The following is a 27,434-nucleotide window of genomic DNA, read 5'->3' as shown; positions in this document are numbered from 1 at the left end:
ATCCAACTGACCAATTCCAGGACCAGCTCCTCCATCCTGGGCTTCGGGCACAACATCTCCACCTGAGGAAAACAATAATTATTAGATATATATTCACCTCTGAAATCATTCTGTCTGACTTCTTCTGAAAGCTTTTCAGATTTTGAACCATTCTGAGATATTCCTATTAAACTGTGCCTGGAACAAAACAGAATCAAGGTCTCATGATGTGGTATGGTAGGTTCATTTTTTCTCACAAACACATCAACCAACACTGTGTAGCTGGTGTCTGCACTCAACTCTGTGCCAACTGTCTCATGTAAATTACAGGAGTCACATTCTCCCAATAATTTAATCAATCAATATCAATAATTTAAGCTTCCTTCTGCCTTTGGATCAAATAGCTTTTGAAAAATTAGTTGCAGCTGGAATTTCAGCACGAGACTAACATTTAATCAATATTTTGTTAAAGTATCAGATCAGACTGCGTATCAGCAGATATGGAATCTGAATCTGAATATGCTGAGGGATTCAAATTGGGAGCCAGAAAAAGTGGGAAAAGTGTGACATCCTTACTTATTGGAGGTATCTGAATAAAAGCTTTATTTAAACAGTGTGACTCTCAGAAGGGCAACAAGGTCATTACAGACAGGTGCACAGAGATTTGGAAGGCATAATTCATGCCATTTCCACAAGAATGGATTTTATTAATGATCAATCCTTGCTCAGCCATGCACTAATCAAGTGTGATTATTTCAATTAAGCAATTACAGTTCAATGGGAGACAGGCTAGGCCTGATTGCTGCATGCCCTTAGGTGGAAAAACACTGTCAGCAGCAACAAGGCAGCTAGGTGAAAGACCACTCTGGCAGTGGGAGATAACCTGGGTTGACCTGTAATGGCCTGTTTCAACTACAAAGAGAGCAGTGATTGAAATTAAAGGTCAGAGAAGAGCAGCCAAAGGTTTGAGTCTGGATAGGGCTTGTTGCAGTCCATCCCTACCATCATCTTTCTAGTTTCTGAAAAACCTTGTGTTCAGCGAGCCACCATGGACAGAAAATAACATTTAGGATTAAAACCAGTAGCAGCTGAAAGTGGGAGGGAATTTAATTCCAAATTTAAGGTCCTCTTAAAGTTAGAAATCTTGAGATTATGGCAAAGTATTCCGCTTCAAAATGGGAATAAAAATTACACCAATGTTACAGTACTCTGTTCCTTCAGAGCTAATTAATTCTACACACAGTGACCTCATGATTGAGCACAAACGCAAAGAAAACTTACGGCTCTTGAGGATGTCAGGGCTCGCTGTAAGCACCCTGGCACGGTGCTCTGGGTCAACCAGACGGGCCTCTCCTTAGGTGCCTTGCCCTCATTGGCCTGTTTCTGTTGGTCATCCTGCTCCTCCATGCTGATAACCACATTCTGGGTGTACAGGTCAGCGTAGGATGAGCCTTTGTTAGACCAGGCTTCGCGGTGGGGACCACTTGCAGCGTTTCTCCGGATACTGCAGAACGTTCCCGGCTACAAAAAAGATTGAGCAAATAACCTTTAAACAATGACCTTCAACAGTTAATGAAAGAATAAATAATAATAATAAAGAACAATTGTGAGAGAGTAATTTATTTCAGCTACTCCTGCAGCTCAATAGAATAGAATTCCAATGTGGCACAGTTATAAAGTTAGTCTCACTGCAGCAATTATTGCTATAAAAGCAAGATGTGACTCAGGTGATGCTGCCTGGGGGAAATAAAGGTAGGTGCATTGACTGTGAGTTCAAACCTGACCTCTGTTTGAGCGCAGGGATCTCAGTAGGCTCAGGTTCCAGCAGGTCATGAGACAAGTTGACATCTTCAGTCTCACGTAGCAGTGCATAGATGGGTTCGATCTGCTCATTGAAGCGTGCCACCAGCGTCCTAGCATCAGGACAGACAGACTCGTCTTCTTCTACCTCCGTCTGGCAGAAGGTGCAGCGAAATGTACCTGAGAATAAAGAAGGAACTCAATGAGAGGGGATGTTCAGATAACACGCTTGGCCAAAGCAGATATCATCTACCTGGTCCTGCGTCTGGACGGGTGTCCTACTCATACTTAATGGGTCAGTCTAGGTTTGATTTAAAGATATTCGTGGGTAATGGGGCAGTTCCAGTACTGAGCTGGGTGGGTGTGGTTCACAAAATTTAACCCATACAGGACTCATAAATGAGTCAAAATAAACTAACAGTTGGGATTCTGGTGTGTTTTGTCAAAATATGCATGCTTGGTTTGTTGACTGAGAAGGTCAAGACTAAACTGAGGAGTCGTGAGTGCTACTTCACTGTGTATGTATCCAATTTAATATTAAGATATCTATGCACATGCAGTATGAAAATGCTGGCCACTACAGGGGTTAAAATGTGTGCCACTATAATCCACTATGCTAAAGTAACAATATTTGAAATGTACAAGAAGTTTTGTCATGATGCTTTCATTCTGATATATTATTAAAGCCAAAATTGCACTTTGTTTACATTTGTTTTCATTTCATGGTGTCAAACTAAATGTGTGTTTAGTTTAGTTAGCTGAATGTATGTGTGGAACATGACTCAGTAACTAAGGGGAAATGTGGCCCCTACAGCCAGACCAGTTGGAAAACACTGCTCTGGGCCTTGTTGCATTGTTGTGGCAATGACACAGCAGGCTCTCTTCTCAGAGATAACAAGAAATCATAGTTTATTCCACTGCAACTATCTTTTCTGAGGATAATTTTAGAAACACTACATTATATTTGCAAGTGGTTTGGATCTTGTTTACACTTTACACTGCACATGCATACACACACCTTCCTTCCTACCAGTAAAAGAAGGGCACGTTTGGCCATCTGCTTCTCTTTCAGTAATTGGAACTGTTCCAGCATTAGCACAGACCCCATGTCTACCTTGCGTCTATGTGTGTAACAGAGATAAAAAACTAAGTGTGTGTGTGTGTGTGTGTGTGTGTGTGTGTGTGTGTGTGTGTGTGTTTGGGAGGGGGGGGTCTTGACATAGACAGAGAAAGACAGAAGAGTGTTCATAGTGCCACAGTAGAGTGGTACGAAAGACAGCCACAGAACATGGAAAAAATAAAAAAATAATAAAAATAAAAATAATAATAATAATAATAAAAAAATAATAATAAAAGAACTTTTTCTGATGCTGAGGAGATTGTTGATAATAAGACCAAGAAGAAAGTCTTAGCAGTCTTCTCCTTTTCAGTGACATACATCTACCAAAGCCATCATGAAATCATTGTGACTGTTCCTTTCCATCACAATAAATTAAAGAATGCAAACACTTCAAATTAGTCCACCATTGCAGTAAGCTAGGTTCTACCTTAAATAGGTTAAGATTTGCATTCCTACAAGTCTGAAGCAAACTTTAGATATCACCAACTGATCAAAGAAAAACAAACATGAACATTTTATGCTAAAAAACAGCTATTTGTCACCAAAGGCTGGGGGCGCCAACTTGTCAGCTGGAATGAGAACAAAAATGTATGTCTTTAAACACTGACACGGCACGCTGTGAAAAGTCAGAGCTACAGGGTTTTCGGCTCTCCTTTGTGGGTCAGAATGAGCTGGAAGACCAGTAATGTCATTTCCCATCCCTATGAGGTCACACTGAGTGTTGCTGGCCCCACAGAAGGGACCGGTCCATCAGACTACCATTGTGTGAGCTCTAGGTATTATTTTTGTCAGCTTCTGTCAGGGTGCAGGGTTACCGCCTTCACAGCAAGAGTTGATACCAGTTGAGATATGTTGAAACAAGAGACAAGTACAAAGGAATTGGCAAAATGATTATCAATGTGTCACCAGGAATGCTGACTGTTCTAAAACAGTACCAGGAAGCTGAGAATGTGGATTCTTTGCAGTATGAAATTTACACTGGCCATCAAATGTATTTATCTAGTGTGGAATTATTGTGCATTTTCTCTCCCTCTAATAGTTATATGTGCCATTTTGGGCTACAGGTTTTTTTTACGACTCATCCATGACAAAGTAGATATGCTCACATTCTTTTTTTTCTCCCCAAAATAACCTGTAAGAAGAAAAAGGTAATTTTGACAGTCTAAAAAATGTGGCCAAACTGTAAAACACACTACATAAATTAAATAATTCCTATTCAACAGAAGAAGTCAATATAGGATGCTATTCATTAACATGGTAGCAGACCACAACCCTTATTTTCAGATTCCCATCAAATCTGATCAACTATTTCCAACAATTATTCATTCAAAACGGAGGTTTAAATTTAAATAATGAATGTCTGATAAAACATAAGTGACATCTTGTGTAAAGCAACCTATCTGGGTATCCTAGCAACAGTGGTGGTTGATCAGTAATCAACCTTCAGATTGGCAGATGGTGTAAGCAGGGTGCCTCATTCTGACGGACTTGACAATGAATGCGATTTATGAATGAATACAGTTCAGAGAAAGACTTGTCCTTCCTATAAACCATTGGATGATGGCAAATACACCATCATCATCATCATCACAAGCACAACATTCTTCTATAGCATTAATCCTTTCAAATGCACATTCTTAGCAAACATCATATCTTGGTGTTCCATGTCACTGAGAGGGAAAGCACTTTCAGAAACAACTCGGAAATAATTAAATTCAATGATATGTAATTTTGTTATATGAATTGAGGGGAAAGCTGTTGGGAGCATCACATCTTTGTGACACTTGAAGCGAGGTGTGAGGTTTTATTAATCAATTATTAATTTCAAAATGCACATGCGAGTCTATGTCCACCACAATGCCATGGTTATTTAGCTTCATCCTCCCTTTAAATTCTGCATATCCCCACCCACACTTTGCCTGAGATGATCAAGCCTTTCTGGTTGCCTCTGTTACTCACCTGTCAAGCACATGCACTAACACAACATAATGGATAACTCCTAGTGAAAAGTGAGTGATGTGATGCCCATTTAGAAGCAAGGTTTTGGACAGCTGCCAGCCCATATTGAGACAGGGTGAGAATCGCAGTGTGACAAGGACAGATGAAGGAAAAAAAAGCGTATAACTGCAGGGTGAGAGGAACAAAGAGTGATTCAGTAATCTAGGTTGAGATGATGGAGAGCAGCAGATGAATTAATATGGACCTGATATTACTCAGCCCTCCTTTTATTTGTTAAAACAGTCAGCCAACCTGACAGCGTCACGGCATGTGTCAGATCTCACTCTAGTCGATCCATTGCCATCACATATTATTATTATTAACTAAGGCACAAATGGAACCCTGCAGCTTGGTTAAAATATTTCTTGGCAGGCAGAAAGAGGACCTAAGGCCCAAAGGCTGATCATCCATTTCTGCAGTAACAGGGAAGTCTAATCTACCCAGTGGAAAGTAAACATTTTATTCTTGTACTGTAGCATAACAGGAATTTAGGAAAACAACTCATCTCTTGTGAACTGCTGCATGCAACAACAAACAGTTTCATCAGTGTAGAAGTCCCAGTGGCTAAACAAATGATCTGAATTGCATTGGAAATTGAAAAATGATTATTTAAGACTACATTTTAAAATCATACTAATTATTCAGGAGTGGTTAGATGTGTCAAACTTACACTGTGCTATTTCAGTAACAGGTAGGGAACAGGGGCAGCCAACAACACCCACAAATGTCAAATTCAATTATTGTTCTAATGCTTGGCCAGAATTTGTTGACTGTCTAAAAACAAATTCAAACTGTAATAAGAACTAACAGACACTGCGCCCCTCAGGTGGGTTTGTAGAATTTTAATTGTTTGCTCTGTTGGAGTTAATTGCCCCTCCTCATAAGCAGGATAAACACAGAATGGAGGCAAGCATCCACAATGCCTACTTCTTTCTGTAGAGTATTTCTAAATACAGTACTAAAATGTTATTCATCAGCTGCACAACAATAATTAGTGATGAACTAATTACTGTAGCTATTAAAAGTAGGGATAGTTGTAATAAATTAATGATCAATTGTTGATCGCTAAGAACTTTGCTGATCATGAGGAATGTAATCAATATGTTCATATGAATGAGGTGGTGTAGTGCGTCTTGAAGAATTATTATATTATATAATAATATTCACCAAATGGCAGAAATCAGCAGGAGGCCCTATTAAAATTTAACTGAGAAAACTGAAAGTTTGGTGTGGGACCGGATGGGTGCCTTCTGGATTCATACAAGTTACATTTTGGGAGAACTGTCTGCATTAAATAGCCTAATATCATATTTTTTTAAGTGACATATTTTATTAACATTTGATATGATTGCTAACTTTTTAATATATACATATACATATACATATATATATAACACAGGTCGTGCCATGGACATTTAAAGTGACGATTCCACACAATGCCAGCACTAACTCAACTCTGACATGACAGAATATTAATTTAATGAAATCACTTACTAATCAATAGCCCCAATTAGGGTTTCAATGTACACACTGTGAGTGTAATGGCAGCACCAAGTCATGGCTGCCACACATATGCAGATTAAACATTAAACAATTAAAATTGCTTGTAGACACACTCAAATATTTATTTATTTTTGTTTAAAGCTGAAGTAAGAGAAAATGCAACTTTAAAAATCTGTTCAAATAAAATAGACCGGCACAAACCATGAAATGAATAGAAGTGAGCTGTCTTTGGAAGAACCACCTTTTTTAATAATTACTGCAATTTCAGTCTCGTTAAGAGATGATGTACTGAATCAACCTGTTATTACTGAGTCTGATATGAGTACATAGTTTCACTAAAATTAAACTGAGCATGGACTGCCATCTAGAGGTGAATTGTCCTGTACACCATAAAGGACAGACTGCTAATAATTTTTATTTTTACATTATTGTTAAACAATTACAGAGCACAAAAGAGATCCTGGTAATATTTCTGCCTTGGCAAAGACCAGAGCCTTAATTTAGAAGTGATACATCTGTTTCTATATATCCAATGTATATATATATATATGTATGTATATATATATATATATATGTCTATATATCCAACATTACTCACACACCACTTAACACTTTTAATGAGCTGGTAAATGCCTTGACTAAAAACCCAATTGTGTTTAGAAATGGCAATCAGGTCTGACATGAGTGGAAACAAGTTAGTTTAGGCCATTTGTTGTAATAGAAAGTAATTCCAAATACAGTTAACAAGAATTTTCAGCCAGTTCTTTTTTTAGAAAGCTACTTACATGTGTCTATCCAAAACGGGACATATAAAAAGTTTTCTATGTCCCCCCCCCCCCAATCTTTTTTTTTTCCCTAACCTTTTTCTTTCTTTAAAATCAACTCAATTCTTCTTGTTATATTGGCTGATCACAAGAAGCCACAACATGCACAGGGCATCATCATAAGGAACACAAAAGTTATGGGATCTTGGGGTACTTTCTGCTCTGATTTTTACTCCACCTTGGTGTCATATGCCTCTTGTGTCAGTAGTGTTGTAATATTTGACTGGTATTGAGAGTGCATTTCAGTGGTCTGTGACTCATCTCCAAATGAGCAAAAAGTAGATTTTACTTTCTACAACACACAACTTCACACCTGCGGTGCAACCATATAACCACGTCTTTTGTAAGAGAGCTATCAACCATTTTTTCTAGATGGACACTTTCTTAGGCAGCACTGAAATGTAACAGTGCTGATAAAAAGCACAATTCATCACTGTAATCATACAAAGTAAATGGCCTTTTTATATAGAGCATCAGAACAAAAAATCTGAACGATTTTTTAAACACTTCTCGGTACAAAAATGTGACACTCTTAGGAAGGGTACTTGGGTACAAATCAGAATACCATGCCATACTGTAAAAAAGTAAACTAAAATTCCACAAAACTGCCAAAATACCTTCCCATATTCAAGTGTATTGAAGATCAACACCACTTATGTGCTATAGAACTATAGATAGTTTGTAACTGTAGATAGTTACTTATAGTATGTTACTTAATATACCTGTCATTGGGTCAAACAGCTGGTTGGCTTCTAGGTCTGTGAAGGTGGAGAAGCAGCAAGGGCACCTGAAGGAAGCACGGTTGGTGGAGTCTCGCTCATCTGTCTCAATGCGCCGTCGCATGTGGTCCAATTTATACTTGACCACATTGACCAGTACCCTGTAAAATTGGAGTAACAAAAGGTGTCATTGAGGGCAACATATAGTCATAGGAGGATAAACTGTCTTTGATGTGGGTTATAAGATAAAAATCAAATATTTCTCTGAACAAAGACTGCATTTCATCTATTGACTATTATTCTGTGGTGCATTGGCTGAGATAGGTATTATTTTTCCTTACAGGGGTGATTCAATGGCACCAAGACTGCAACACTGAGTCTTGTACTGTGAGCTGAGGCCACTGAAACATTGCTGACATGATGTGCAGATTGATAATGCAAACACCTGGAAGGTGGATGGTGTCACCCACCTCATAGTCCCTAGCCTACAGCTACAATAAAACTCCATCTGTAAGCAAGTGTTTTTGAATTGAAATTTGAAAATAACCACAAAACCTGTAATTGATGAAGTAGTAGTTGTGCCGCGTGGTCTTGCCATCTGGGGCTGTCTCCACCCTCATGCGGCATTTGACAAACTTGTCTGCCTTCAAGGTGTTGAGTACTGAGCGCAGCTGTTTACGGTCAAACTTCAGCAGCTCCAGCATGTCCTCCTCACGTACACAGGGATTGCGGATCAGCACATCCAGGGCCAAGGCGTGCTCCACTCCATAGAAACCCCTTACCACCTGCTTGGCTAGCCGCTTAAGTGCTGCAGGGACCTCGGTCAGTAGCTCTGGTTCTATCATCTTCTGCTGTGCAGAGATATGAAACCTCTGAAAAGACTGAAATGCAGTTGCCTTGTGAAAAGATCTGAGACAGCAGTCAGGAACTTCAGGAAAACAATGCTGAGAATGAGCGCCTGGGAGTTCATTAAGCCATCAATGATTAGGTCAGAAACCTTAATCACTCAAAGTTTGGGAGGGCGTTTAAGTAAACTTTGAATGGAAATCAAAAATATATTGAGCAGCATTAACACACGAAGGGAAAAATGAGGGAAGGGAAGACGTTCTCCTAAAAACGTCCCTTTCCCTTTATTTGAACTTTTCGTTTAAGAGTGTTTACTTACATGCAATATTTCTGCTAGACTGTTGGACAACTGTTAAACTACTACTAAACTAGCTTTGTGCTCACATTCACAGAGTGGTGGCTAACACTCACAGATTACACTGACAGCTAAACTGACTACTGGCTTGTGGCAACTTAACGCTATCTTAACGTTAGCTAACTCGAACAAAGAAAAATAACAGTGACTATAAGTGCGGGCACTATAGTTGGCTGGTAACGTTAAACCATTCGTCCATTTGATAGAAAGCAATTGTCTTACATTATCTTTATTTTCAGATTGCCGATGGTACCTCGCGTTAACTAAACTTAAACCAGCATTAACTTAGTTTTCATAAAACCGTCAGGCGGTTAACGCGTTTCTTACCAGACTCTCTTGATGTTCCACCAATACGTTAACCTCCAGCTACCGCTTCCTTAAGTCATTTACACGATGGCTTGGTCTCAAACGAAATCAGCTAAAACTCACACATTTCCACATCTCAATCTTGTTGCTACATTAGCTAACATGCTTCCTCGCTTATTTTGAGAAGAAGAGCCCGGAAAGAAAACCAAAACCGCAACGAAAGGTTTTGTTGAATTCCAATTGGCCAAGCCGTAAAATTTGCACTCAATAGCCAACCGAGACTAAACAATATTGATTGATATACATTTCAACCAATAGTTATGGTTTTTGTCAAACTGAGTCATTTTTTAGAACCAATCGGATTAGACATTAAAGGCGGGGTTTCCACTGTTTTCTTCCGGGACGCAGCTGTCACCAAAAAATGGCTTCTCTTGACAGAGTAAAAGTGTTAGTTTTAGGCGATTCCGGTAAGTAAAGTGACATTTTCGCAGGTCAGACTGTATAAATACGTTTGCTATATATAGTGAAAGATTTGTTTGGTTTGGATGAAGTTCCCGCTGTTCGCAACCCCTTTAATATTTAATTAAGAAACCACAACTCTTGTCAATAGTCTTTTAGTGACTCAGTAAACCTGAATACCTTATGCAATACTATTGTCATGTCCGCTGGTAATTACACTGAACAGATCATGAAAAATATTTACTGATGTTCTACAAGGTTTGTGCTTTAAGGGAGACGAATAATATGTTACTTTGACATGTTTTTCCGATGGAGGATGGAGGCTTGTTATCTTATAAAGGGAACCTCGTCTTCATTGTTGTACAGTTGGTAGTGGCAGTGGTAATATAGCATCACATCAGTTAATGAATGTGTGTCTTTGTGCCAAGGAGTCATTTCCCATCAAAATTGTCAATCATTAATCCCTACTTCTTGTTTTCTTTGCAGGGGTGGGCAAATCTTCTTTAGTCCACCTTCTGTGTCAGAATCAGGTTTTAGGAAATCCATCATGGACTGTTGGTTGCTCGGTGGATGTGCGGGTGAGTGAGCTGAGATAACCAAATTTATAACATTTGAAAATGTTGGATCCATACTTGCTCTACAAAGTAATATCAGACAGTTATTGCAGTGACATGACAATATATGGTTAATGTCAGCTAATATAGGACTCAGCACATTCACGTTAGATGAAAATGACTGCAGCACTTACATGTTACAGGCACTTTACAAGATTAAAATAATTAAGGGTTGAAATTATCATTCAACTACAGGTTCAAGACTATAAAGAGGGAACCCCAGAGGAGAAAACCTACTACATTGAACTCTGGGATGTTGGAGGATCTGTAGGCAGTGCCAGCAGCGTCAAAAGCACAAGAGCGGTCTTCTACAATTCAGTCAATGGTAAAGTTGATTTCATATGATCATTTAAACAAATTGGAAAACATAAGGTCTATTATTCAGGTATGTTTTGTTGTTTTCTGGATTATTTCAGGAATTATATTGGTACATGATTTGACAAATAAGAAATCCTCTCAGAATCTCTACCGCTGGTCACTAGAAGCTCTGAACAAAGATTCATCTCCAACAGGAGTCATCGTCTCAAATGGGTAAGTAGATGTGTTTTTGATATTCTTTGTTTTCAAAGGGTGGAGAATTTACACCACACTAATGCAGTTGTCAAAAATGAAGATACAGATAAGTGACTCAAAATGTTGGTGAACTTGGGAGTTCAGTCAGGTTTTTTTCTCCCTGCAGTGACTATGATAGAGAGCAGTTTGCTGAGAACCCAGTGCCTTTGCTGCTAATTGGCACTAAGTTTGACCAGATCCCAGAGAACAAACGCAATGAAGTTCTCACCCGAACAGCCTTCTTGTCTGAAGATTTCAATGCAGAAGAGATTAATCTCGTAAGTTAACTTTTTTAACAGGCTCAGACCCTTTCAAACATGGAATCTGTAACATTGCCATCTTCATCTGTGTGCTAAAACAACAGCTTTTTGGCATTCAAACATAGGCCTCTGTTACAGAAATGTACTATAGCAAGACCATTATGAGTAAAGCTGCAGTGCTTTAGTGGTATTTGGCATCTGTTAGAGAAATCAGTGTTTGAATGACTACTTGTCTAATTCCAAAAGGTTACATAAATAGCAAAATATATCTATAAGAGATGTATAATAGCACTGTAGCTCCTGTGTGCATGATTAAAAAATCGCTGACTTTGGTGAAGACACCATGGCAGACAGTAGTACATGCCAAATTTTCATCAGAAATGCTGATAAATTTGAAAAGTTTTCCCATCAGAACAATTTGAAGGGAGTTATCATCATATTCTACTCATCAAAGCTGTAAGATTTAATCTGAGAAGGAAAAGACTCACTTGCTTTGAAGTTCGTGGCTAACGTGCTATTTTGTTTTCCCAGGACTGCACAAACCCACGATACCTTGCTGCAGGCACATCAAATGCAGTGAAGCTTAGCAGGTTCTTTGATAAGGTGAGAAATATACAGGAAGAGTTCTGTAATGCAGCATGCAGTTAATTTATATTTCTGTCTTTTCTTGTCTTTTCATACAATATGAAAGGAGAATATCATTATTTGAACTGTACATCTTCTCTATATCAAAAATTGATTTGACAATCAAGTGGGGATCTTCAAAAATCTGTAAAAATTCAAAGTTCCTTGTAAGTTTTGCATCAAGAGTAATGCAAAAAAATGTAATCTCTCTCTTAACAGGTAATAGAGAAGAGATATTTTACAAGAGATCCAAGTCAGGTAAGTTTCAAATTTCCAGGCTTGTTATAAAAATAAGATAAACAAATCACAATGTCATAATTATTTTTGGTAAATTGAAGAAAAAAACTATTCACTTGTGACTGATGAGGATTAAAGTGTAATTTTAACACCACATTTCTTTCGCTTTCTTTGCAGATGACGGGTTTCACAGACAGAAAACGGTTCAACTTCAAAAGTTTGCACTATGACTAATGAGGCATGAATACTGCAGCAGTGGTCTAGGGTTTGACCATAATGTGTGGGCTTTAGACCACAACTGTCACACTCACTGAAATACTTTCTCTATCTGTCCTTCTTTTGCCCACCATTGTTAAACTGCCATTTCTTCTTTGTGCTATTCAGTTGAAACTCATCTTCATCAGGTATTATAGCATTACTCTAACCCATACCACAAAAGAATTTTAAAATGAGCTTTATAAGTAAAGATAAATGTGTGCATAGGTGACAAAACTGGCACAGGAAATGAAGCTTATATCAGAAATGTAGAGAAATGTTCCAGCAAGATGATGTGATAGGAGATAGGCACATTCTATAAATGTACAATGAGAGTTTTTGTTAAAACCAATTTCAGTTGATTTAATGCCAGATTTTTGAAAATACAAGCGACTGTGCTTTTTTCACATTTTTCTCAAAGCATTCATATACATCAACTTTATGAATTCCTTTTTCTCAAACTAAGACCATCAATTAACTGTGCTTTATTAAGCCACGCAATTTAATTAACAATGGAAGAAAGGGCAATATTCTTGGCCTCTGAATAGTGGCTCATGCAACATTCCCATATCCCTGCATGATTTTTTTAATCCAGGGAAGAAAGAAATTTATTTTAGTGAAGACATGGGGATACTTCGGATTGTTACAATCAGCCATTAAAGTAAAAGCTGTTATACCCTGAGGCTTTTTGTTGCAGATAAGTGGTCCGCCAGAATCACCCTAGGAAAAAGGGGACAGAAAGACATGATTGAGTATTCAGAGGAAAAATGACATTTGTTTTTCATTAATAAAAGAAAAGAGTTTGGGAAATTTTCTATTGTTAGTAGCATTATTGTTGTATTTAATGCTTGTTTGCTTATTTTCTAGTGTGTTTCAAATATTGTATAATTACCTGGCAAACTCCTCCCCTCTTTTTGTCAAACTTGGTGCATAACATGTGATCAGGAATGAAGTAGTCTTGCCATATATTTTTGCACTCAAAGCTGAATTGCATCTTCTCTGTGGTTTCCTTCAGTACATTTGAGGCAGGCTTGTGGGCTCCAGTTTGGCCCCAGCCAGCAACAAGACAGTTAGCATTGGCAGGGATTTTCTCATCTTTCTTAGGTAATCCAATGGTCGTCACATAGTTGTTCAGTTTGGCTTTTTTTTGTAACTGTGAAAGAGAACAGAGTAGAACTGGAAATCACTGCTTACTTCATTAGTTATTGTATGTTGTATGAAACTGCTTGCCTATCTGTCCTAAATATGTAAAACCACATAGTGCATGTTTGACTCTACATAAGACATGGTGAAGAAATGAAACTGAAATGATAGCATCGACTACAATGTACAAAACACTATTTTAAAGACTACTTTAACACAATTTTACTTTACCTTAAGTAGCATAATGTCATAATCATGTTTTCCACTGTATTTTGGATGTGGATGGTATTTAGCCACTTGGATCTGTTGCTGACTTGGTTCACTCTCGCTTATATTATGTGCCCCCAATACCACCATCATTTCCTTAGGTCTGTCAAAACTGGAAAGAAATAAAATAAAAATACTTGGTTATACTTAACACTTGGCACTTTGAAGGAAACTAAAGACACCAATGATAAAGTCTGATTTAATGACTCTGTCACTGAAATACAAATAAAAAGTTGTTGAGGACCACTGATAGGAAGTACCATTCTGTCTTGTTCTTAATCTTAGGTTATAACACATGTATGTAATATCTTGATTGATCACTGATACAACATTTATCCTTTTCAAATAAAGAAAAGCTATTGGAAGTAATCATCATCAAATCCTTTGTAAATGACAAATAATTAGTCATGGAAATAAAACAACAGTTGTTAATATTTAGTACCTATAATTTTGCATGGATGCAAGATAAACTTACTTTTGGCAGTGTGCTGCAGTTAAAACAAAGTCCTCCCGAATAAGTATCCCACCACATGAGTGTTGTCCATGAAACTGGAGTGATGCCATGTAGCGTCTGGAATGAGGCTTTGAAACCTTGCCACCCACTATGCCACTCTCAGCAGCCCCTTGTAGGAGAGAAGGTAAATTAATGCGCAGATTACAAAGCACAAAACCCTCAGCCACCAATTTATTTTCAGTATCACAGAATAAAAAATGCAAAGAAAGCAGTCTAATCTGTTGCCAGTAAAAGGCTTGTTAGAAATCAGCTATGACCCTTAAAATACTATATATATATATATATATATATATATATATATATATATATATATATATATACACACACACACACACACACACACAGTCATTTCTTCAAGAAATAATTTTGAAAGGAAAAGAATAATCTTACCAGTTAGAGAGAATAGCTGAAAGACAAATATAATGCAGAATGTTTGCATCATGGTGGTTCTACAAAAGTAAAAGCTTAACAGAATGGGTGAGGACCAACCCCCCCACTACCTTTTGTAGTCAAACTTCCAGCTCCCACAACGGAAACTTTGTGGGCAGGTGTCAACATAATTTGTGCACAGAGGTGTTGTTTACTGCAATGTGAGTGAGACCCCCTCACAAAACCAGGCAAAAGTGTCAAAGTGTCATTTGAGTTGGCACTCATATATAAATGTTAGATCAGCAGTATAGTTAACTTGCACTATAGCTTACAGTATAATTGGAGGACAAAGTAAAGTTTAGATGAAAACTAGTTGTGCACTCGAAAACCCAAACCTACACCAGTACTCACACCTCACACACTGAACTGCACACACATATGATATCATTTCAATCCCCTGTTTTTTTCCTGGCCAAAATTAAGTTTCTTGTTTTTCGAAAGACAGACTCACATGTTAGTATTTTACTCTACTGTAGCACTGTAGCAACCCTGATAAACTAAGGACTTGTCTGCTGGAGGTTTTCGTAGGTCTAAGTTCTCTGAGTCTTTTTGGATTTCTGGACCTTGGTGTAATATCTTGGCTTATAACGTTTTTGGTTTTTTTTTTGTTTTTTTCTTTTCTTTTGTAATCTCCAACAACCAATAAATAAGCATTTACTCAAAGAGGCTAGGCCACACACTTCACACTGGTGTCTTTTCAATAAACTATCATGGCTTGAGAGTTATGAGACAAAAGAACAAAGAATAGTAGAAATGCCTCATATAGTATATTCTATTCTTTCTACTGTCCACTAGATGGAAGCATTTTAGTGTGCATATGATATACTTCAGAAAGAAGCTGATATTTGCCTCATATGCTCATCTGGTTTTAGTTTGTCAGTATTTATGAGGATGGCTGTAGCACCTATTATAACCCCCAGCAGTCTGTGTAGAGATCTCTGTCACCAGGTACAGTAGCATGATGACAGCTCAAAAATTCAGTGCATTTGCCTTTTACTGTGAAGATGAAGATGTTTGCCATTGATTTTGCTTACCATTGAGTCTGATGAAGAAGAACTTAACAACAACTGTAGTGGATTAAACTGGTATTAAAAACAAAAACTTATGAATAGTAGTCAGCACTTAGAAAGTGTTATTAAGAGTTTCCATAGTGGTGTGCAACTGACCTTTCAGGCTTGCAACTGACTGCAAGTAACACCCTCAGGAGGGGTTATTTGGCCCTTACATGCAGTCAAACGGAACAATACAGTACACAATACCTAGATGGAGATGACATTCACAATACATGGAATCTGAGAAGTCTTGGTACACCAAGTTCTGGTCTCAATAAACCAGGAGATAACCATCTGGAGGAGATGGCTACCTAGATAGGGCCAGTAGGAGGTTGTATTCATCTGGTTGTTTTATCTTGAGTAAATGAGTTTTTAAATGTAGCTCAGTGAAATTCTGAAAAGAACAAAATTAGGATATGTAACTATATACTGAAACAGGTGAGAAACCTGGCTACTGTACTGCAATTTTATGATTACTACAATCTTTTCAGTGGCAACCTGTGCAGATTTTACAACATAAATTCTTCGTAGAAGTTTACACATGAACAGCCTTCTTAAGAACAGGAAGACATGCATGATACAATAGAACTATGAGGTTTCCACCAGCCTAACCCCAACCTCTGCAAGGCAGGCAGAGAGGCTAACCAACACAGCAAAAGCTGCAGCTACTATAGCATGTACATACCACAGTCTAACAAATACGAGTACTAGCGGGGATGAATTTTATTTGTTAGTAATATTCAAACTGACACTACTACACCCCACTTTAATTTAAACATAACTTTTTTTTTCTTTTTTTTTTTTTTACTGCAATGCTAATACTGAAAGTAACAATGTCTGGCATGCAGTTTGTGTAGGTTTAAGGTCTGCCACTGTTTCATCCATGAACTACCCTAATGACAGACTCTACTCATTGACTCTGCTCATTCATTTTGTCTAATTGCAATTTGCAGTTGTCAAGAAGAGGAACAAGTTGGGGAAATCACAGGCTCCAAGCTGGGACCTTCCAGTGTTTAAATATATCAATGAATAAAAAGAAAATAACACTATAAATAATTTTTAGACTTCATAACTGTAGATTTGTCTGTACAGTTCAGGGGCAAACTTTGGTCATACAAATATTCAGTAACATATAGGATAAGGCATCACACAGTATGATCATTTTTCAGCTTTTCCAGTAAAAGGAGATTCACCAAAAATTACACATCCAAATGAATGAATGAATGACATAATTTCTTCCTTACTCACTGACCAGAGACAGCAGGCAGCAGCTATAACCGGAGAGCTTCTTAGCAGTGTTGCACTGTGCCACATTACTAATGAAGCATAGGCTGAACTAAGCATAGAACTGAACATACAGTTTCATTATGGCATAATTTCCAATATAGTCAAGGAGCTGCAGTCAGAGTGGGAAAAAAGTGAAGAGTGTCTTCAACAGACATTCTTCAAGGGCAAGATAACTGATTGTATCTACACAGCTTTGGTTGGCAGCCAACACACAACAGCCTGAGGCTCTCAAAAGTGTGACTGAAAGGTCACAAGTTCAAAGTTTTGCACTTTGTAAATAACAGTGAACAGCCCACTGTTTCCCTAATAACAGACTCTGAGCGCCCTTTGGTACATTCCAGAAAACTGACATACTCATTGTGTTTATCAGCTTCCAACTACTACATTTGCCTCACGGAATAATCCCACAAGATGTTGATATAAAGGACAATGGGTTGCCAGTACATTCCTTTATATACTCAAATACATCTATATAAACATGCACACTACACTACACAAATCATATATATGTGCCTGTAGCCTATGTAAAAAACAATCTGAAGAAAATAAAATGAGGGTGAGAGGAGACTGAAGAAGATGGTGGGTTACTCTGTCAAATACATGTAGGCTAATTGTGCCTCCAATATTTATTTTTTAGTTAGTGTAGTTTTAACAGTGCTATATGAACTATTCCCAGCAGATTAGCATTCTATGTCTTGCTAGCTTGCTAACTAGCTGGCTAATTGCACAAAACAAGGTAAGAATTAAGTTGGTGGATACTGTTCAATGTTCAGATATTTGTTAAAAAAAAAAAAAAGATATGGTGTTAGTTGTCCTTTTACTAGTGAGGCAACAACTGAAGCAGCTTAAGTGTATAAAAATATTTCAAGTCCGCGACCAAGTGGTTAAAAAAATAAATGATTTGCTTGGAAGTCTGCCTTTCAAATGATGACCTCAGCCAATCATTGGCAGCATCATGTTACACATGTATTTGAGACAATATAGTAATGGCAATTTGACTGAGATTTTACAAATGCACATATACACACATTACAAACATATTCAGTGCATCAATGTGAAATCTCACTACAGTGTTTTAACCTTAATTATTCACTTCACTAAACCTAATGAATGTTACCCTAAAAATGCTATTCTGATTTTCTCTTTGCAGTTCCCTTTCTGCTACACTTGCGGATACAGAACAAGCAGCATCTCAGTGTCACCCACAGAACAGTTAGGAGAATGATGACAAAAAAGCAGATGACATCTAGGCTGTGATATTGAATCCAGTTCAACTCATGTGCAGCTACTCTCAGGTGTGTTGCTCCTTTGTGTCTCATGATGAACTCGGTCCAGAAAACAGCCAGATCCAAAGGCTGAACAGGACGGTCCAGGTGTATCTGAGACAGCTCCACCATCTTCTCCTTGTAACTGGGGAGGAGTAAGAATACAGTACATTAGAACTATTTACTGTGACACCCTTTGTACTGTTTATGCTATATCGAGTAGCGATGTTAGTAAAATAAGATGTAAAAGATTTATGTCTGTCTGAAGAAGTGATAAACTACTTCATAAACAAATTCAATTCAATTCAATTCAATTTTATTTATATAGCGCCATATCACAACAACAGTCATCTCAAGGCACTTTTCATATAGAGCAGGTCTAGACCGTACTCTTTAAAATAGGTATTTACAGAGAGAGACCCAACAAATCCCACCATGAGCAAGCACTAGGTGACAGTGGCAAGGAAAAATTTCCTTTTAAGAGGCAGAAACCTCGAGCAGAACCGGACTCAGGGTGGGCGGCCATCTGCCTCGACCGGTTGGGTTAAGAAGGAGAGGGGACGGGGGGCGGGGGTGGGTAGAGAATAGCAAAAGAAGAACATAGCATAACACGGGTTCCATATCAGATGTAAGATGTAAGATGAGGCCAGTAATACAGCAGTAGTAATGATAGTAACGATAATTAAAGTATTAACTGCTAACATAGCAATACAACTAATAGCAGTATAAGTAATTTCTAATTCTAGCAGCAGGTGTTGAGTGGAGTTGGAGTTGTAGAGAGAGAGAGAGAGAGAGAGAGAGAGAGAAAGAGAAGCTCAGTGAATCATGGGAGATCTCCCGGCAGTCTAGGCCTATAGCAGCATAACTAAGGGATGGTTCAAGCCTGAGCCAACCCTAACTATAAGCTTTATCAAAGAGGAAAGTTTTAAGCCTACTCTTAAAGGTACAGAGGGTGTCTGCCTCCCGGACCGAAACTGGGAGAAGGTTCCACAGTAGAGGAACCTGATAACTGAAGGCTCTGCCTCCCATTCTACTCTTGGAAACTCTGGGAACCACCAGTAAACCAGCATTCTGGGAGTGCAGAGTCCTGGTGGGATTGTAGGGGACTATGAGATCTTTAAGGTAAGATGGAGCCTGACCATTAAGGGCTTGTATGTGAGGAGGAGGATTTTGAATTCTACTCTGGATTTGACTGGGAGCCAATGTAGAGAGGCTAACACAGGAGAAATATGGTCTCTTTTCCTAGTTCCTGTCAGTAATCGTGCTGCAGCATTTTGAATCAGCTGCAGAGTCTTTAGAGACTTGTTGGGGCAGCCTGATAATAATGAATTACAGTAGTCCAGCCTAGAAGTAACAAATGCATGGACTAGTTTTTCTGCATCTTTTTGGGACAGAAAATGTCTAATTTTGGAGATGTTACGCAGATAAAAAAAGGCAGTCCTAGAAGTTTGTTTGATGTGTGAGTTAAAGGACATATCCTGATCAAAGATGACTCCCAGATTCTTTACAGTGGAGCTGGGAGCCAGGGCAATGCCGTCTAGTGGAGCTACATCATTAGAAAGTTTGTTTCTGATGTGTTCAGGACCAATTATAATGATTTCAGTTTTATCTGAGTTTAGTAGTAAAAAGTTGCTTGTCATCCAGATTTTAATGTCCCTAAGACAAGCTTGGAGTTTGGCTAGATGATTGGTTTCATCAGGTTCCATTGACAGATAAAGCTGTGTATCATCTGCATAACAATGGAAATTTATGGAGTGTTTTCTGATAATATTGCCCAAGGGAAGCATATACAGAGTGAAGAGGATTGGTCCAAGCACTGACCCTTGTGGAACTCCATGTCTAACTTTTGTGTGTATGGAGGACTAGTTGTTAACATGTACAAACTGAAGCCTATCAGATAGATAGGACTTAAGCCAGTTTAGTGCCATTCCTTTAATGCCAATAAAGTGCTCCAGTCTCTGTAAAAGGATGTGATGGTCAATCGTATCAAAAGCAGCACTGAGATCTAACAAGACAGTACAGAAACAAGTCCGTTGTCTGATGCTATCAGGAGGTCGTTCGTAACTTTTACAAGTGCTGTCTCTGTGCTGTGATACAGCCTAAATCCTGACTGAAAAACCTCAAATAAACTATTATCCTGTAGAAAGTCGCACAACTGTTTTGCAACTGCTTTCTCCAGGATCTTAGAAAGAAAGGGGAGGTTAGATATTGGTCTGTAATTGGTTAATACATCTGGATCTAGAGTGGGCTTTTTTAGAAGAGGTTTGATTACAGATGTTTTATACAACTACGGAACATAACCTGTTAACAAGGACAGATTTAACATATCTAATACAGGACTGCAAATTAAGGGCAGAGCTTCCTTAAGCAGCCTAGTTGGGATGGGGTCTAAGAGACAGGTTGAAGGTTTAGATGCTGAGATAATTGATGTGAGCTGGGCTAGGTCGATGGGAGAAAAGGAGTCAAGGTTAGGTTTTGCAGCTGACTCTATGGATCCTGTGTTATGACATAAATCTGTACTGGTTGAAGGCAGGATGTGATTAATTTTATCTCTAATGGTAAAGATTTTATCATTAAAGAAGTTCATAAAATCATTGCTACTGAGGGTTATAGGGATGCGTGGATCTATAGAGCTGTGACTCTCTGTCAGCCTGGCTACAGTGCTGAAGAGAAACCTGGGGTTGTTCCTATTATCCTCTATTAATGATGAGTAATAGGCACTTCTTGCATTACAGAGGGCCTTTTTATATCTTTTGACACTATCCTGCCAGGCTAAGTGGGATTCTTCCAGTTTGGTGGAACGCCACACTCTTTCAAGCCTACGTGCTGTTTGTTTCAGTGTACGGGTTTGAGAATTGAACCATGGAGCTTACCTCTTTCTCTTTATTGTTTTCATTTTTAGGGGGGCGATGGAATCTAAAGTGGTACGTAATGAATCTGCAACACTGTCTACAAGATAATCAAGCTGGGAGGGAGTAGCTTCTGCAAAATTAAGATGAGGCACTGGACCTAAGTTAGTGGGAATCATTTCCTTGAATTTAACTACTGCATTATCGGAAATATTTCTAGTCAGGATGTTTTTTGCTGATAATACATAATCCAGCAATATGAACTCGAAAGTGATTAAGGAGTGGTCTGATAGAACGGGATTCTGTGGGAAGACTGTTCCATGTTCAATATCAATACCATAAGCTAAAACAAGGTCGAGAGTGTGACTGAAATAGTGAGTGGGTTTATTTACACACTGAGAGAAGCCAATACAGTCTAGTAAAGAGGAAAAAGCAGAGCTAAGGCTGTCATTGTTGACATCAACATGAATATTGAAGTCGCCTACAATAATAACTTTATCTGTTTTAAGTACCAAACTCGACAGGAACTCTGAAAATTCAGACAAGAAATCAGAGTATGGACCAGGAGGACGGTACACTACAACAAATAGAACTGGCTTTAATGTTTTCCACCTTGGATGGGACAGACTAGAACAAGACTTTCAAATGAATTATAATTGAGTTTAGGTTTAGGGTTAATTAATAAAGTGGAGTTGAAAATGGCTGCGACTCCACCTCCACGGCCAGTGTCTCGGGGAATGTGAGTATTAATATGACTGGGGGGGGTTGATTCATTCAGGCTAACATACTCATCCTGACACAGCCAGGTTTCAGTCAGACAGAATAGATCAAGATGGTGATCTGATATCAAATCATTTACTAGTACAGCTTTGGATGAGAGAGATCTGATATTGAGTAATCCGCATTTAATTATTTTATTTTGCTGTACATTTGAGGTGGATGTGCTGATTTTTATTAGATTATTGTGACTAACTCCTCTTTTGTTGATCTTCGATTTATTTAATTTAAATGGTCGGGGGGCAGACACAGTCTCTATGGGGTAATGGAGGGGTGACTGCTCTAAAGGAGGCACAGAGAAGCGTGTAAGACTGCAGCTCTGTCTCCTGGCCTGAACTCTGGATTGTCAGGGCTTTGGCTTCCTAATAAACTCTGTCAGATTTCTGGATATGAGAGATGCTCCATCAAAAGTGGGATGAATGCCGTCTCTCCTAACCAGACCAGGTCTCCCCCAGAAACTCTTCCAATGATCTACAAAGCCCACATCGTTTTCTGGACACCACCTCGACAGCCAGCGGTTGAGTGAAGACATGCGGCTATACATGTCATCACTGGTCAGATTGGGCAGGGGACCAGAGAAAACTACGGTGTCCGACATGGTCTTTGCAAATGTACACACCGAGTCAATATTAACTTTAGTGACCTCCGACTGGCGTAGTCGGGTGTCATTAGTGCCGACGTGAATAACAATTTTATTGTATCTACGCTTATCCTTAGCCAGCAGCTTTAAATAAGATTCAATGTCGCCCGCTCTGACCCCGGGAATACATTTAACTATGATCGCTGGAGTCGCTATCTTCACGTTCCGCAAAATGCAGTCGCCAATCGCCAGAGTTGGCTCCTCAGCGGGTGTGTCGCTGAGCGGGGAGTATCTGTTTGAAACGTGAACTGGGTGGTGGTCGGCAGTGGGCTTCTGCTTACGACTACGCCTGTCCTTACGAACAGTCACCCAGCTAGCCTGCTTTCCCGGCTGCTCGGGAACTGCCGGGGGAATGCTAACAGGAGCTATGCTAGGCTGTTCCGCACCGGCTACAGGGGGCTGTTAAGCACTAGCTGCTGAATTAGATTCCATGGTGCGGAGCCGGGACTCTAATTCACTAAGCCTCGCCGCGAGTACAGAAAACAGACTACATTTATTACACATACCATTATCATTAAGCGAGGCAGAGGAGTAACTGAACATCTGACACGCAGAGCAAGAGAAGGCAGGAGAGGGAGAGCGAGAGGCCATGGCTGAGAGTTCAGCTAAATCAGTAGCAGAAGATAGCGTGAATCGATAAAGTACCACACAGAAAGTGGAGAAAGTTGGTGATTTAGCAACTACTGTTACTGTGAAAGTGCAGATTAAATTGGTGATAGAGTCACAGAAGTAATGTCGGTAAAAAGAAAGTATCTAGTCTGAGACAGGTATACACCAAACGATGATCTCTAAACACCGGTAACCGGAAGTGACGGAATACACTTACCGCAGTACGTCAGCACACGTGCAGTACGTCAGCACACAAAGCGATAACTTGCCCTCTAACTCACCACTACTATTTACCACCTTTTCCGCACTAATGACTTTTGACAAGGGAAGCTACAAACTGTAGAAAATGTCAAAATACAAAATATATTTTAAAAGGAAGAAGGTGTCTGCATACTAACACCATGAAATGATCTTTTACAGAGTGGAGGTGCATTAATTACAGACAGTCATTTTAAAAACATTTTCATTTGTCTGCCATGTAGAATCCCTAATTAAATACAGTACAGAACAGTTGTAGAAAAAAGTATGGCATATTAATAGAAACATATAATTTGAGTATAATTAGTATATTAGTTTTAGTTTTTGAATAATGGAAGCATAGGATTTTTTTGAGCCCTGCACACCCACACAGGTCTTTCATTTATTCATGCTGACTTCTGTTAAGGTTGATGCTGGATGGAAAGGCTCTGGAAATTACAAGAGGTCACCAAACTCTGTGAACTGTGAACTGATGAGAATGATGAAGTTGTAGGCTGACCTCTTAAAGGTACCTTGTGGAGACTGTGACCACTAGTGACGCTATGGAGCAATGTTTTTTAAGACACAGAAAAGAAGTCTCATGCAGCATGAAAACACCTGTATAGGTGTTTGTTTTTTATTTATAACAGTATCTTCTTCTGTAATGGTGAATGTTATGATATCCATATACAACTGCATGTCTTCTATCTTTAATTAACATATAGTTGTCTTACCTTTTATCATAGGTGAGTTTATTTAATGCAACCAATAGCTTCTCTGTTGTCACATCGTAAATACTGAGTTTCTCTGCGACACCGCGGACCACCATGCGATGTACATTGTCTCCCTGGTCCCCAAACAGTGGAAACATCAACATGGGTACAGCATTACAGATACCCTCGTAGATACCGTGGGTACCGCCGTGAGTGATGAACACTTTAGCCTTGGGATGGGCTGGGGAGCAGAGGAAAAGTTATATTTAAGTTCAAGGTCCTCAAGATGCCACAGTCATAATACTGAATCAGATGAATGTCTTTTGAATGTTGTGTTGAAGTTGTCTAAAAAGGATAAAATATTAGCACTGAATAACAGTAGGGTAAGATTTGGAAAAAAAAAGTCATTCTCTGTTATTTATATTATTAACACATTTACTTGTTTGTTGTTAGTCTTAATAGTATAATAAAGTAGTATAACGATAGCAGCACCTCATACTAAATAAAACTAAACACACCTAAGAGATCGTTCTGAGGTAGCCACTTCATAAGCCTGACGTTCTCAGGTACATCCCCAGGTGTGATTCCAGTGTATCGCCACACAACCTGAAACATAAGATAAGATAAGATAATCCTTTATTAGTCCAACAATGGGGGAAATTTACATTGTTGCAGCAGCATACATGATTGAAAAGATAGAAAAAGACATAAATACCAGTAAAAGACAAGATAAAAACAAGATAATGCTGTAAAAAATATACACATGAGACAGTAGAAACATGACAGTGTAATAAAAAATATTAACAGAAGAGCAATATACACAGGACTTTATACATAGAGACTAAATAAATAATACCTCTTCATTTGAAACATTTGATGTGCAAACTATTATGAAAGGAGGTTGTGGCATGTTCATAAGGCAAGGTAGTGAACAACGTCTTACAGTTCAGCCTGATAAGGGCTTTAGCATACTGTACATAATGATTCTGGCTAATTTGTAAATGTTTGACATGCATGTGTTTCTTGAAACCTCAGTAATGTTTTATCTGAAGGAAATATATAACAGTCTGATAAAAGTAAAAAGTAGAATCTAAGCAAAGTGATTTAATCTATTAAGATCATTGTTACCCTTTGAGGAATTTGCCGAAAGGCATCAAAGAACTGTTTAGCTTTCTCCTCAGGCATGTTGGACACCATTGATCCCATTGTAAAGACAATAAATCCGTCATCACCTGAGCCATTCACAAACTCCTCCAAGTCCTGCAGGGGGGGTTGGAGAGACACAAAAATTACCTCAAGAAATGTATAAATTGTTTGTAGAGTGTGTGCATTTATGTTGATAATAAAAGGTGATGTACTGGACAAAGACCAATATGCACCAGCTTTTTTTTTTTTTTTTAAGATGCAGCCAATGTGTCTGTTCCATCTGATCTGCTGTCACACTTTATTTCAAATATACTCAAGGGAATTCATTTGACCAACATGATTTCAGCATAGATCCACCCAATTAAGTTATCTTAGAAGCAAAATCTAATTTGTGCTTATATCCTATTGTGCTTATACCAGTAAGGATTTGAAATCTGCTAATACCTTGGCTCAGATCACACACATCTTCTAGAGAGCAGACAAACCTGTTTTCAAAGTGCTATGAACCAAAGCTTGATAAACCATGATTAACACTGAAAACAATCTTTCTAGCACTGGTGTTTTGATCTTAAAATGTATGTTGAAATATTTTTTATCTCAATAGTCAAAATGAATAGCACATAAACCTTTTGTGGCTAGAAAAGTATCTGACCAGTTCAAAACATATTGCATATGAAACACCTGAGCAAATAAAGTATTTCCAGCCTTTTAAGTCATGGACAATGATATCAAACTAAGATTTAAGCTGCATCAATCGATTTTTTTGTCACATGAGGTCAGATGAAATCTATAACAAGCTAAATAAGACATATAATATATAACCCTGTTAAGTCATTTTGGCCAACATGTTAGCAAACCGTTACATATTTACACATCAGGCAGACATGAAACAACACTGGCACTCATCCAGCACTCAGTAATGGCTTTCATATTCAACATTAGTTAGTGTTTTGTTTTTTTGCCAGTTCTTGTGACATCAAAGTTTAAGGGGTTTGCTTTAGCCTGAGTCAACACTTGATTATTGCATTCTTCTTCTAATGCATTTTAATGCATGCACATACTCACCACTGGCAGAGGAGCTTTCTTTGCACAGTTGATACCTCCAATAAAAACCATATTTGGCATGACAGGCCTGGCCATTCAAAAGTAAAGTCGTATCTGAGAAGCCAGATAGCACCATGACTAACAAGGTCCTTATAGGTCATGTTGTCGCCAAAATACCTGCTGACCAGGTCATCAAAGTGGACATAGATTATTTTGCACATATAGGACTCCACAAAAGACATGATCATGTTTTGACTCTCTCTGGGAAGGTCATGGTGCCTGTATTACCAGAGAAGAACACAGGAACATAAGAAGGAGGAGAAGGGCACTGGTTAGCCTTTAGATCCAGCTCACATGGAAGTCCACGCAGGAAATAAACAGCTGGGATGGAAAGTACACGAGCCAGGATGGGGCCGCAGGGAAGGAAGGGGTCTGTAAGCATGAGATCGAAGCCCCCTCCCCTCAGTTGACTCATTAGAGGCTCATTGTTCAGCATACTCTCACAACCTTTCACCTGAAGAGAAGTGAAGTTAACCAAACGCTGCACATTGATGAGCATGTCTGTGAAAGCTGGTGGTTTGAGGAACACTCCAGTCCTCAGCTCGTTGAATTTTCCATCCAGTTCAGCTTTGGTGAATGGCACTTGGTAGATCTCAGTCTTGAAGCTCTCTGAGCTGTGAATCAACAGGCTGGTTTCAGGCACCAGCACCAAGACCTCATGGCCCCTGCGAGTGAGCTCCTTCACCAGTATCTTCATGCTAAGCCAGTGGCTCCCATCCACAGGCATTACCAGTACTTTCCCTCCCTGAACGGGCCCCAGACTGAGGCAGCACAGCCAGGCCACCAGCCCCAGTGTAGGAAACCACATCCCGTTGCTCATTGCCTCCTCTCTGTCCTGTAAGATGGCTTTTTGTAAGAGCTAGTGGTGTCTGTTGTTAAGAGGTGTCTTTATGTGTGTGCATGTGTGAGTGAGTGTGTGTTTAAATTCTACAGGAAGTTCAGGCTGAATTT

At 38.9% G+C, this 27,434-nt stretch overlaps 4 protein-coding genes across 4 annotated transcripts; 1 reads left to right on the top strand and 3 right to left on the bottom strand.

The window, feature by feature from the left end:
* Positions 1 to 11: 11 nt before the first annotated feature.
* Positions 12 to 8,823, bottom strand: LOC108886989 (general transcription factor IIE subunit 1-like; the record flags this gene model as incomplete). The annotated part of the gene is given in 6 exon segments (XM_018682161.2): positions 12 to 62; positions 1,261 to 1,467; positions 1,470 to 1,500; positions 1,764 to 1,959; positions 7,947 to 8,104; positions 8,499 to 8,823. Coding segments are annotated over 6 exon segments (933 nt in total), but the record flags the coding sequence as incomplete, so codon positions are not given.
* A 983-nt stretch (positions 8,824 to 9,806) lies between these two features.
* Positions 9,807 to 12,719, top strand: LOC108886988 (rab-like protein 3). Its single transcript, XM_018682159.2, has 8 exons — positions 9,807 to 9,917; positions 10,396 to 10,487; positions 10,719 to 10,848; positions 10,940 to 11,054; positions 11,203 to 11,353; positions 11,867 to 11,938; positions 12,179 to 12,217; positions 12,374 to 12,719. The coding sequence occupies exons 1-8, from the start codon at positions 9,872 to 9,874 to the stop codon at positions 12,428 to 12,430; spliced, it is 702 nt and encodes a 233-aa protein (XP_018537675.1). The 5' UTR covers positions 9,807 to 9,871; the 3' UTR covers positions 12,431 to 12,719.
* A 94-nt stretch (positions 12,720 to 12,813) lies between these two features.
* Positions 12,814 to 16,534, bottom strand: LOC108886987 (granzyme B). Its single transcript, XM_018682158.2, has 5 exons — positions 14,766 to 16,534; positions 14,337 to 14,484; positions 13,826 to 13,973; positions 13,344 to 13,604; positions 12,814 to 13,171 (listed from the first exon to the last, which is right to left on the bottom strand). Exons 1-5 carry the CDS (start codon positions 14,815 to 14,817, stop codon positions 13,004 to 13,006), a joined length of 777 nt encoding a protein of 258 aa, XP_018537674.1. The 5' UTR covers positions 14,818 to 16,534; the 3' UTR covers positions 12,814 to 13,003.
* Positions 16,535 to 17,740: 1,206 nt separating this feature from the next.
* On the bottom strand, positions 17,741 to 27,408 carry LOC108886986 (UDP-glucuronosyltransferase-like). Its single transcript, XM_018682157.2, is given in 7 exon segments — positions 17,741 to 18,553; positions 24,255 to 24,474; positions 24,752 to 24,839; positions 25,362 to 25,493; positions 26,445 to 26,515; positions 26,518 to 26,676; positions 26,679 to 27,408. Coding segments are annotated over 7 exon segments (1,578 nt in total). The 5' UTR covers positions 27,304 to 27,408; the 3' UTR covers positions 17,741 to 18,270.
* Between the last annotated feature and the right edge of the window lie 26 nt (positions 27,409 to 27,434).

The sequence above is a fragment of the Lates calcarifer genome, unplaced genomic scaffold (assembly GCF_001640805.2).
Source record: "Lates calcarifer isolate ASB-BC8 unplaced genomic scaffold, TLL_Latcal_v3 _unitig_1171_quiver_1550, whole genome shotgun sequence".
Lineage (NCBI taxonomy): Eukaryota > Metazoa > Chordata > Actinopteri > Centropomidae > Lates > Lates calcarifer.
This window is presented reverse-complemented; position numbering and strand designations above follow the sequence as displayed.